This window comes from Xenopus laevis, chromosome 9_10S, assembly GCF_017654675.1.
Source record: "Xenopus laevis strain J_2021 chromosome 9_10S, Xenopus_laevis_v10.1, whole genome shotgun sequence".
NCBI lineage: Eukaryota > Metazoa > Chordata > Amphibia > Anura > Pipidae > Xenopus > Xenopus laevis.
The window spans coordinates 54,391,394-54,404,638 of record NC_054388.1 but is presented as its reverse complement, the minus strand read 5'-3'; the positions used below and the strand labels follow the sequence as shown (position 1 = coordinate 54,404,638).

Sequence of the window (13,245 nt, the reverse complement as noted above, 5' to 3'; positions counted from 1 at the left end):
ACATCAGAACTCACCGTTTATAAGGATATAATTTACAAGATATTCATGTCTTTTGTGTATTATAGGGATATTAACTGACTTATTGTCCCTAGTATAGATGCTCAAGGGACAAATATTTTATGAGCGTTGCTTCTCCCACACATCTGTGTTCTTGAAAATTAGTCCAAAGTATTTTGCTGGGGGGGCAGCCGAGTCACTGGCAGTCCTGCTCTTCTGCACCATCACACTTTACTTAGGGCACACTGCATCTTGGTGGCATTGAAAACTTGCCCAGTGCATCAGTGCGGTTCAAGTAACCAATCAGATCCATCAGTTTGTTTTCTCATAACTGATTGGTTTCTATGCAGTTTAGGACCTAGGCTAGTAATAAGCCTACAAAATGCAAGTATGCCAGATTTCCATCATGGGAGAGGGGAAATATTTGATGCAAAATAACATTTGGGGGTTGTGAAGGAGGGTGGGTTTCTCTTAATGGTGCAGGGCTGGGGCATGACTATATGTGTACAGGGACGTTTTTTCACTGGGTCTATTTTCTTCTTATTATTGTTTACAGGGCCAACCACCCAGATGACTGATGACCAATAATTTGGGGCCCATGTTGGGAGGGCCCCCTTGGTTAGTATGGGCCACATGATTACTGATGGAAATCCTGGTTCCATGATATCCCTCCAAACTATTAATTTAAGGGCATGAAAGATAATGCAAGAAGTAATTACCAAATGAGGCATATGGTTATTCAATTCAGCCAGGGCCGACCCAGGGCACCCTAGGCAAGCCGGCCGGCCTGGTGGGCGCACCAGGCAACCAAGATGTACACTTCGCGCCCAAACCCGTGCGCAAACGAAGACGCAGGTGCGCAACCGAGGACGCGGATGCGCAACCGTGCGCAACCGAGGACGCACGTCCGCAACCGTGCGCGAATGAACGCGGAGGGGTCTGTGTCAACAAGCTTTGACGAGAGCTGCACCCACTTAACATTTTTTAGTGGCGGACTAGGGGTATGGGTAGGCTTATGAGGTACGTGCCTGGCACTTGCCTGCCTACCCCTAGTTCCAGCCCTGCGGCCGGCTATCTCGCTTCCCCCTACCGTGCACCTGAACTCGAACATGTGAACAAATGTGCCTTGGCATAGGGGAGTTTAACTCACCAAAATGGAGAGAACCGACGCACACCCTTCAGTAGATTAGCCTGGTGCTCAATCCCAGAGGATCCGGCAGCCTCCCTTATGCAGAAAACAAAGAAGGATCGGCACACAGGCATTCAATCTGCAGTGTTACCTGCTCATTTATTGTGTGGACTGCAACGTTTCGGGGTCACGCCCCTTTGTCAAGCATGTGGAAACCGTAGTAGACATTAGAAATAGAGTGATCAATTAACAAATTAGCATATATAATTATTAAAATCTTCAAATTACACAATATGTAAAGTGCATTAAATTCTCAACTCCCTCGGTGAAGATTAGTGTCCATAGTGTCCATGGTGATGAAAATCCATAATCCATTTAAAAATCCGTTTTTAAAAATTTCCAAAATAATCCAGTGTATTAAAACATCCTAAAATAAAAACATTCTTTATAATAAATGACATACAAATTTTCTTAAAAAAGCTTTTTCTTTAACCGACCGAAGTAACCACTAATAGGCAACAAAATATCAAATCTTTCTGTCCCTAATCAGATTTCATTAGCAACATTTAGCAACATTAAAGGCTACAAAATATCTACTCCCTTACCATTGAAGGAAGGGAAATTTTTCTGTCCCTGGGTAGATATCAAGCTGTTTTCTTATCTGTTAAAAAAGAAAAGAAATATATAACCACAGAATTAGATACTACTTCTTAATTTAGATACTACTTCATAAATAACAGGACAAATTATACTCCTCATTTAGGCCCTTAGGATTTTTTGTTTGGAGTAGCCAGATCCAAAAACATTCTCTCTGGAGTAATTCACATTTTATATCACTACCCTGTCGTGCCTTTACTTTCTCCAATATCTGCCAACGTATCTGGGATACCCGATGTCCCTGTGTATAGAAATGTCGGGCTAATAACGTTTCCTTTCTCACTTTCTCTTGCCTTGTATTACCTATAGGGACCACCATTGGAACAGATGGTTTGTAGTTGCGTATATTGGACTTGTGTTCATTTAATCTTACTTTAATAGATCTGGACGTTTGGCCAACGTACGCCAAGCCACATGGGCATTTAATACAATAAACAACAGAATTTGTACCACATGTGAAGAACCCTTTAGTGGTGTGCTTAGAGCCTTTATGCGGATGTGTGACCATGTTACCTGGAATTATCCCAGTACAATGGCCACAATTCCTGCAGGGAAATGTACCATTAGACTTGGTCCCCATTAGGCCTTGTTCACCAAACCCATAGCTTTGTTTGGTTTTAATCAATTCACCTATGTTCTTACCCCTTCTATATGAAAAAAGCGGGGGTGTTTGAAACAAGTGACCATATTTAGGGTCACCACTCACGATGGCCCAGTATTTCAGTATAACTTTACGAATAGCCTTAGAGTTGCTATCATACGTAGATACGAATGGGATTCTAGATGGCCTAGTACACTTAATAGTCTTTTTCTTCAGCAACTCTTTCCTTGGGATATCTCCTACACTCTTTCTAGTAATTTCTAGGTTATTACTCTCATATCCTTTTTCAATGAATTTATTACACATCTCCCTAGACTCCTTTTCGTATAGTTCCTCAGTAGAAGTGATACGTCTCACACGTGTTAACACTCTTTGGAAGGCCACTACACAACCCTGGAGGGTGATATGATGTGGGTCTAAGTAGATTATTTACATCAGTGGGTTTGGTATATAACGAAGTGATAAATGTAGTACCTTCAACCATCATATTAACATCTAAAAAATGTATAACAGAAGAACTAGCTTCCATGGTAAACTTAATGGTTGAGTGTACCCCATTTAAATATATAAGGAACTCGTCAAGTTCTGCCTTAGTCCCAGTCCACAAGAAAAACGTATCATCGACATAACGCATGTATGCCTGGATAAAAGAGGAAAAGTGATTATTAGCAAAGATGAAATTCTTCTCAAAATAATCCATAAAGACATTGGCATAGGCAGGTGCCATGTTGGCACCCATGGCACAGCCTTGTAACTGTAAAAAATAATCCTCTTTGAACTGGAAATAATTTTTCTGTAAAACAAAATCAAGTAATTCACATACAAAATTGACCATATAATTGGGTAAGGACCCTTGTCCCAGATATGTACGAATACATTCAATTCCTTCATGGTGTGGAATTGAAGTGAAAAGATCCTTAACGTCCAGAGAACACAAAAGAAATTGTCCAGAGGGAATGTTGATGTTATCCAGCCTGTTCAAAAATTCAGCAGTATCATTCAGACGTGGTTTTAAAGTGGGTAAGATTTCTTGGAGATGCGTATCAATGTACATTGCCAACGGTTGCCAAATTGATCCTATATTGGAAACGATCGGTCGCCCCGGGGGTCTAGTCAATTGCTTATGTATCTTCGGAAGAAAATATACATGGGGGGCCTTAGGGTGTGCCGTAATAAGTAGCTGACACAGTTCATCAGTAATTATTCCCTCCAACACTGCAGCATGCAAAAAGATTTAAATCTCATTTCTGTATTTAAAGGTAGGGTCATTAGGCAATTTTTTGTAATGGAGGGCATTCATTAATTGGCGTTCTGCCTCGATATTATAATCCACAGTATTCAACACTACTATCCCACCACCCTTATCGGCCCTAGTGATGGTAACAGAAGTGTTCTCCTTTAAAGATTTTAAAGCGGCTCTCTCACCTATGGACATATTAGTGCATTTATGCTTAGAGTGATTATGCTGCATTTTATTTATCTCAGCTGAAACAACAGATTCAAAGGCTTCAATACTGGGAAAATTCCCAGGAGGAACAAACTTAGACTTAGATCCTAATTTAATTTTTAGATTAGTCAGAGTCGAATCCTTCAAATTAGCATTTTGCTGTTCCGAAAAATATATCTTCAATTTTAATGCTCTTGTAAATCTAAATATGTCCACATTAATTGGAAAATCCGGGGATGTAAACGAAGGAATAAACCCCAAACCTTTGCCTAGAACAGCCAGTTCAGTATGTGACAAATCATAGTCAGATAAGTTAAATATATTGCGCTGTTGCTTCTTGCGCTTGTATGGCTGGCTGGCACCTGGGTTTACGTTTCCCCCTTCTGGTCCTCCGTTTCGTCTTATACTCCTCATTTAGGCCCTTAGGATTTTTTGTTTGGAGTAGCCAGATCCAAAAACATTCTCTCTGCAGTAATTCACATTTTATATCACTACCCCGTCGTGCCTTTACTTTCTCCAATATCTGCCAACGTATCTGGGATACCCGATGTCCCCGTGTATAGAAATACCATCTGTTCCAATGCTGGTCCCTATAGGTAATACAAGGCAAGAGAAAGTGAGAAAGGAAACTTTATTAGCCCGAAATTTCTATACACAGGGACATCGGGTATCCCAGATACGTTGGCAGATATTGGAGAAAGTAAAGGCACGACAGGGTAGTGATATAAAATGTGAATTACTCCAGAGAGAATGTTTTTGGATCTGGCTACTCCAAACAAAAAATCCTAAAGGCCTAAATGAGGAGTATAATTTGTCCTGTTATTTATGAAGTAGTATCTAAATTAAGAAGTAGTATCTAATTCTGTGGTTATATATTTCTTTTCTTTTTTAACAGATAAGAAAACAGCTTGATATCTACCCAGGGACAGAAAAATTTCCCTTCCTTCAATGGTAAGGGAGTAGATATTTTGTAGCCTTTAATGTTGCTAAATGTTGCTAATGTAATCTGATTAGGGACAGAAAGATTTGATATTTTGTTGCCTATTAGTGGTTACTTCGGTCGGTTAAAGAAAAAGCTTTTTAAGAAAATTTGTATGTCATTTATTATAAAGAATGTTTTTATTTTAGGATGTTTTAATACACTGGATTATTTTGGAAATTTTTAAAAACGGATTTTTAAACGGATTATGGATTTTCATCACCATGGACACTATGGACACTAATCTTCACCGAGGGAGTTGAGAATTTAATGCACTTTACATATTGTGTAATTTGAAGATTTTAATAATTATATATGCTAATTTGTTAATTGATCACTCTATTTCTAATGTCTGCACTACGGTTTCCACATGCTTGACAAAGGGGCGTGACCCCGAAACGTTGCAGTCCACACAATAAACGAGCAGGTAACACTGCAAATTGAATGCCTGTGTACCAATCCTTCTTTGTTTTTTGGCATAGGGGAGGACATGGGGGGGGAGAGCTACAAAGTGGAGTTGAGAGTAACAGAGGGGAGAGTGACAAAGGGGAAGGAGAGAGACAGAGGTAGCGAACAAGGACCAGGACTAAGGCAGAACATACTTTAACAGGTACCTGCCCTGCGCTCCCCACTCAGGTACCTCTTCTGCCTACCCTAGTTCTAGCCCTGAATGCAGCACTTAGTTGGTATTATGTCCTTTTCATACACTTTTGGGAAAATAAACAAGTCCTTGCCACAGGGTATTATACTTTCCAACAACTGTACTTTATTCTCAAATGTAAAATGCCTCACTGGGACATACTGACCTCTCCAGGTACATGGCAGAGATATATATGGAAGGTGCTTATTTATCGAACTCTCATTGGGGATTTACATTGTCGTCACCATAATAATGCATCTAAAAATGGAGGTAAGCGGCAAAAGTTCTAATGCAGTAGCTGTAGCCCTAAAGCAATAACACAAATTCAACAACAGCTGAGAAAACTCAAGCTGCCCATCTCTGACCAACCAATGACAAAACTACTATTGCCCGAAAAGTAATTGAAGATGCCAACACAATGAACTCCCACACTGTGATTATAGCAGTAACCACAAGATATTTGGCATCTCTCCTCTGAATGCCCCTATAATTTTTCAGCAAATAGGCTAATACCAAATGTGGAGTTTTTTGTGGCGTAAAAGCCACTCGTTACATTGACCCCATCAAAGAGACTTGTGATAACTGCCCTGCCGATACCACAGATCATTGTCCGAGAGCATGTACACTAGACATGTTACTTGCTATTTGCCTTTCAGTGCTGTGGAGCATTTGCCTGGAAGGTATGGGGATGAGTTGTATTAAAGCATGGGAGTGGTTATTTCCCCTTTAAGGCTGGCAGAACCTTACTCACCCTTTGCTAAGGACAGTCAGGTTATGGGCATTCTTACCAATAGCAAAAGCTGTGAGCAGGAATGGATTAATGTCCAGCACTGTCCTAGGCATACTCCCACACTCCTACAGAGGTGGTAAATGGGCAGTACAGTTGGCCAAGCCATGTCTGCCACTGGATTTAGACAATAGCAAGGCGGGCGCTTTGTGGGAGTGCCTTTCCATTGGTGGAGGCTCCTCATGCCTCTTTGTAGGACCAACAAAAGTTGAACTTTTGCATGTAAGACATGTGTACCTTGTTCAATCCAGCATACAAACAGGGAACCATTTAGCAATAGCTTCTAATTGGTCAACTGCAATGAAACTATTGATAGCAAAACTCTGACATCTTGTAAAGCTATCAGAGGGGTCTTATGATGCCGTCCCAAACATCAGCATTGTGGCACTGTATTGTTCCACACAAAGGTAGGGAGAGCTAACTGGTGGCCAACAGTGGTGAAAAGTAGTACTGCAAGTAGTAATCTATAAACCTACTCTCTATTTCTGCTATAAAGCATCAAATAAAAATAGCAGCCTCTTGCATTAAGAATTGATTTGTAAAAGGTTTCCACACAAGACAAAGATAAAAATCCTTTATTCCACATCAAAATTAGAGCCGCCTAAAAAAGGTTAGCGAGGGGGGGGGGTGTTGAATGGACTGAGGTATGTGGGGGGCCTTTGAGGTGGCAGCATTGGTGGGCCCCGTGTCCCCCCCCCAGTCCGACACTGAATGGAATAAAGGATTTCAATTTATAAGCAATCTTTTTACAGATCAAAGTTTGCAACTTCTTCCCTGGCTATGGATTTGAGGCATTGGCACCTGGACTACCACAAGATTCGGGTTACTAATTCATGTTGCTTTTGCTTTTGCTCTTGGAGATTGTGGATTCTTAGGTCTCTTACTGACGAGCATTTTTACCTGCACTCCCCTGCATTCTGTTTTTCTGCGTTCAGCCGCAGGGGAGCGCAAGAATAGACGCATTACATTTTTTCCAATAGAGCTGTACTGCAGCATGTTGCATCTCAACTTGCGTTCGTCGCAAAAACATAGCTAATTAGCAGTTAATTTAGTTGCAGCCATATAGTACATAATCAGCAGCTCTATACACCACCCTCCCTTTGGAAGTTACAGATTTTGTCCCAGTGCTATACATGGAACTGACGCAATGCACCCCAGCTGCTGCCAGGTTAAATAACAGAAATACACCCTATCTGCACCCTATTTATGGCAGGCTACTAATTACCTGCACACTGAGTAAGAGGAGTCAGTACCAAGTGCTTTAAGCAGTGATTACACTCACTTGTGAGATTGTTATTTTGGAGCTTATTACGTGATTAAGAGGTTTAAAAACAGGATTCTACGAACTGAATCAACACTTAATACACTCACCATTATCCCTCCGGAAGGTAAAGGTCACTGTGAGAAGGGCGAATGCACTGGACTAAATTAAAACATTCAAGGGGGATATAAACCCTTAAATAACAATTTTACTTAAAGGGGTGGTTCACTTTTAAGGCAACTTTTAGTATGTTATAGAACGGTTTTCATTATTTATTTTTATAGTTATTTGCCTTTTTCTTCTGACTCCTTGCAGCTTTCAAATGGGCGTCACTGACCCCTACCAAAAAGCAAATGCATTGTAAGCATGGTTGCTAGGGGAATTTGCTCCCTAGCAACCAGGTTGCTTAAAATGCAAATTGAAGAGTTGCTGAATAAAAAGCTAAATAACTCAAAAACCACAAATGATAAAAAATGAAAGCCAATTGCAAATTGTCTCAGGATATCATTCTCTACATGATACTAAAAGTTATTTCAAAGGTGAACCACCCCTTTAATGAAAAAAAAATCCAACTTTCCAAATGTCAATATATAGTCATTCTAAATGCTCAATAGGTTTGTGCAAATGTTTTCCTATGGGGGGGGCACATGGACTGCAAATGACAGTGTCTGCATGGAGGAACAAAATCTGTTTTTAGTCAGCTACATCTGGCAAGTAATGCCTAGGACTTAACTTACACATGCATTTTTCAACACAGGGTAAAGATATTGACCTCCACCTCCTCTCACCTTCATGGTCCTGTTTGTGTGCTGCTCCCTCTCTTCTATTTTGCATTCAGAGAAGCTCTTGTGCCTATTACTGATGGTCTGGGCAGCAGTTGGAGGGAGGAGGTGTTAATACTTCATACATTTTGCAAACAACTGCCCAGTTTCATGAAATCAATATAATCCACTGATTGTTTCCAGCCACTCCCTAGACAGGTGAAGGTAAATGGAATAAAGCTCCCACCCTGGCATAGGGCATGCATTAAAGGGGTGGTTCACCTTCAAGTTAACTTTTATGTTACAGAATGGCCAATTTTCAATTGGTCTTCATTATTAATTTTTCATAGTTTTTTTAATTATATGCTTCTTCTTCTGACTCTTTATAGAGTTTTCAAATGGGGGGGTCACCGACTTTGTATTACTCATCTTTCCATTCAGGCCTCTCCTATTCATATTCCAGTCTAATATTGAAATCAGTGCATTGTTGCTATGGTAATTTGGACCCTAGCAACCAGATGGCTGAAATTGTAAACTGGAGAGCTTCTGAATAAAAAGCTAAAAGCTAAACTAAAAGTTAACTCAAAGGTGAACAACCCCTTTAAAGGGGAAGTCTGGTTCGTTTAATAAACATGTCAGTAATATGGCAGACAGCACACAAAAGGATAAGACTGCAAATAATACAAGCCGTGCCCCAACTGCACCTGTGCTCACCAAACTCTCCACCTCAAGCTATTTCTGTACTACAGGCCCCAGTATTCCCTGCTAGTCTTTGTAACTAGCTGCTGGGAAATTCAATCGTGCAGGACGCTAACATTTATTTAATAGCACAATGTCATACATAAATAGGGTTACTCGTTTAGTTGATGGCAATCGCACGTAGACTGCGCCGAACCCAAATCAGCAAGGGTACTGTATTATACATGTGCCTCCTGATTTTCCTGCAATAAGCCAAGGTACATGTATGGGTGGGGGGCAGAATCCTTCCTTACAATGACTCTATTGCAGTCCCACACCCACAAGCAAATCAACAGCAGCTTCTCCTTCACCACCTCCCCAAATATCCCGCTCCTAATTGGCTACGCTTAGTGCCACTCTCAACCTTAGTGAGATGCGATTGGGTGATCGCTGAGCCTGCGCCCTCCTTTCGTCCCAGAGCGCAGAGCAGTCAGTGCTGGATGCTGCAGAGCGCACGCGGCTGCCAGAGAGGTGGCTGTTTAGCAGGTTGTTTAGCAGGTGCGCTTAGCTCGTCTCTCGCGGCTGCAGGGAGCAGCTCTACGCCCTATTCAACGGGATCTGCCAGGCGCTGCATCCTGCACACCGACCTGCTCAACATACATCGATTCCTTCGTACGTCTTGCGCATAGTGAACTGTCTGACGCAGTCATTTAACGCAGGTAATAACGAGGGGTTGCTTTATCAGAAAACAAAGACTGGAACTTGCAGCAAGGAATATACTGTAAGTGCAACACTTTCTGTGTCTACCTACATCTGGACATTATACAGAAGCTGTCTGGCACCCAAACTTATACATAGGCATCACCCCCTTCACATAACTAAGGTTTTTCTAAGCTGTTGAAGGCACTACTTTTAAAGCGTAAAATAAACCCTCCAGAGACACAGGCACCACTCAGAGCTCCTTTCTTGCCACCATCATGGGCACAGTCCTGTCTCTGTCCCCATCATCTGGGAAGGCCGGGCCTTTGGATGAGAAAAAGCCAGAGGCGCCTGGCGTAGGAGGTGGATACTCAGCCATCCCTAACAGCAAAAATGGAGGCAGCAAATCGGAGAAGACCCTCAAGAGACATTCTGTTCTTATTTCTGCACTTACTTGGAAGAGGTTAGTGGCAGCTACTGCCAAAAAGAAGAATGCCAAGAAGATCAACCCAAATCCAGGGCCCATTAATGGCCCTTTGCTTCCCAACAACAACCCTGTGGAGCAGCTGAACCATGAGAATTTGCGCAAGTCTCAGCTCAGTCCTGGGCGCAGGGAGCCCAAACCAGTACCAGTACCGACGGTGCCCCCTGGCTCCTCTGAGGGCCAGAAAATGCAGCACCAGCTGGTGGCAGTGCAGAAGCAAGCAAGTGGTCGCTCTCTATGCTCACCACGCAGGGTTATAGTTCAAGCATCAACTGGAGAACTCCTACGTTGCTTGGGTGAGTTTGTATGTCGCCGCTGCTACCGGCTAAAGGAGCTGAGCCCTGGGGAACTCACCATGTGGTTTCGTAACGTCGACCGGGCCTTGTTACTGCAGGGATGGCAAGACCAAGGCTTCATCACTCCAGCCAACCTGGTGTTCGTCTACCTTCTTTGCCGAGAGGCCATTGGGGATGAACTGGCTACTGAATTTGAGCTCCAGGCTTGCTTTCTCACTTGCCTTTACTTGGCCTATTCCTATATGGGGAATGAAATCTCATATCCCTTGAAGCCCTTTTTGGTGGAGACAGATAAAGAAGTCTTCTGGCAACGCTGCCTGAGCATCATTGATCGTATGAGTGCCAAAATGCTGCAGATCAACTCTGACCCCCATTTCTTTACACAGGTTTTCCAAGACTTGAAGAATGAAGGAGAGACCAGAGAATCCAAAGGTCAATGGACTATAAACTTAGATCGTTAGGGTGGAGGTATGGGGTTGGGTGGCTGGGTGGGTAGAAACAGTTTGAGGACAATTCAAGAACACAAAACAACAAATACGTATCTATCTATGATCAACTTGTAGAATGGAGCCAAGTTCAGTTCAACAGGCTGCTAATGGAGACAGACACTTAAAATAACGGTTGTATTGCTCTTCAGACACTGATTGCTTTTGAGCTGCCATTTGGCAGCCTGTTTTTTGGGTGCTTCAGACCATTAAAATGTTTATTAGAATAGAGACTGCAGCAATTTACAGATTTTGCTGGTGAGAGTGGGTTAAAATGCAGACCTCTTTCCTGCAGTGTTGAACTATAACTCTCATCATCCATAGGCAGGCAAAGACTGTTGTCGTCCCCTGAGTTAAAACAACCCATCACCATTGTTTTTCATTTGCAACTGACACTAGTAACATACTGCAATCATTTAGCTCCTCTGTATCATCCTCCATTTTGCATAATTCTGGGTGGACATTGGTGACTTTTTTCTGTTGGGGGGGGCATCACTGTTATCATTGGGCTTGTTATTAAATCATTTGCAATCACCCCTTTGCCACTCTCTAGAATGTTAACCTTCTCATCTTTGCTACACCAGGCACTTTCCATTCTGATATTAGTGTCAGTTATGAAATATTTAACACCCCCTTAAAAAAGGGGCAGCACTATACTCACTGTGCACTCAATATCCTTTAACTAATGTGTGTGAATAGGTAATGGTTTAATTGTAAAGCTTAAGATATGGGGGCCATAAAAAAATATGTATTATTTAGGGACAATCTTTGTGCGACTGTGAATCACAGTACATAGGGGGTATGGGGACTTTTTGTATTTTTCTAGACAGGTATGTTGGGTATTTGCATATTGTTTTGCTTTTGTTACAAGGTAACATTTCATTTCATGACCTATTTGTCTCTGCAGTTCTGTCTAGCAGTAAGCTTTTGTTTGCTATATGCACTATATTTATCAGAGGATGATGGGAGTCGTAGTACAACATCAGCTAGCACCCTTGAGCTTAATCAACCCTTGGCTGTTAAACCCTGTGCTAAAGGTTGTTTTGTTTCCTTGTCTCTGAAGGAACTAACCAAGGGAATGGTCCTTGGTACTTCGCTATTCAACATTACATTGCAGACATAGCCTCATAGTATATATGAATGTAACTGGAATGGAATACACACAGTGTTGCAATATTGTCTGACAATGAAGCTGTTCAATGTGCCAACAGTGTTCAAATGTACAAAAACCGTATTGTTTTATATTGTATATTTAAGAAAAAAATCTCATAAAAGTGATTATGAATCTCTTGGAGTATATTGTGTTTTTCTTATTCTCCCTACTGAAGTGATGTATTAAATGCACCTTCCAGGGCCTCATTAATGTGGGATGGTATGCATTAGATTTGGGGCGGGGGGATATCTCGATTTTCTTTATGACGCCTGTTATGGAATCTTAATGGCGATACAGCATTGCAGTGCCTCCTGTTTTCTATTATATTGACTGCGACGCAGACATAATATATATATATATATATATATATATATATATATATATATATATATATATATAATTTGCCCTGCATTTATGGGTGTCATTCAAACAAGAATTGTTTTCATATATGTATAATTATACTTTCTACATGATTATGATTCCAATTTTTACCTTCTTTTTATTGGGGTCTTAGAATTTAGTAAATTTACTGTTTATTTTATTATTTTTTAACTATTTGAAGACACCTGGACATATATGTAGGCCTGTCTGACTGGAGAAGGTGTATAAACACATGCAAACCTTCTTCTTGTGTCTCGGTGAACAGCGAGAATAGACAGTGCTCTGCTAGAGAGCTGGGTGCTGTCCTTGGTGCTGAAACTGAGAGTTTGATTGAAGAATCACAGCAGTGCTGAATGTTGATAAACAGTCTTATTATGGCATATGGCACATTTAATAAACATTACTTTCAACAGGTATTTTATGTACAAGTTTGGGGTAGGGATACACCCCCTAGACATATATACACATTTAATGATGCTTTTCTCTGTCACCAGCTGTTGTTGAACTGCAGCACATCGCTAACAGCCTAAGGGTTGAGAGAACTGTATTTCAGGAGCAGGTGGAACATGGCAAGGTGAAGGTGTTTAGTACCACAAGCAAAGAAAATCTAAAATTCAAGGCAATTTCTGCCCATGAGGGTTGACGTCTCAAACATATGTCTGCCTTTGATGGTTTATTAATAATGAGGTATTTTATGAGGACAAGGTTTATAATCTGTTGTCTTTGTGTTTTCACTATAAACCAGCGATTATTGTAAAATAGCACATATTGTGTTTAACTGCAGGATCAATTATAGACAGAGATAAGGTA

The 13,245-nt window shown here is 41.2% G+C and overlaps 1 protein-coding gene and 1 long non-coding RNA gene across 2 annotated transcripts; one reads left to right on the top strand and one right to left on the bottom strand.

Annotated features, from left to right (window-relative positions):
* Positions 1–1,213: 1,213 nt before the first annotated feature.
* Positions 1,214–8,504, bottom strand: LOC108702935. Its single transcript, XR_001933399.2, has 3 exons — positions 8,287–8,504; positions 1,732–1,787; positions 1,214–1,553 (listed from the first exon to the last, which is right to left on the bottom strand). It is a non-coding gene; the product is annotated as an uncharacterized LOC108702935 (long non-coding RNA).
* A 981-nt stretch (positions 8,505–9,485) lies between these two features.
* Positions 9,486–12,195, top strand: cdk5r2.S (cyclin-dependent kinase 5, regulatory subunit 2 (p39) S homeolog). Its single transcript, NM_001095906.1, is given in 1 exon segment — positions 9,486–12,195. A coding segment is annotated over 1 exon segment (963 nt). The 5' UTR covers positions 9,486–9,914; the 3' UTR covers positions 10,878–12,195.
* Positions 12,196–13,245: the final 1,050 nt, after the last annotated feature.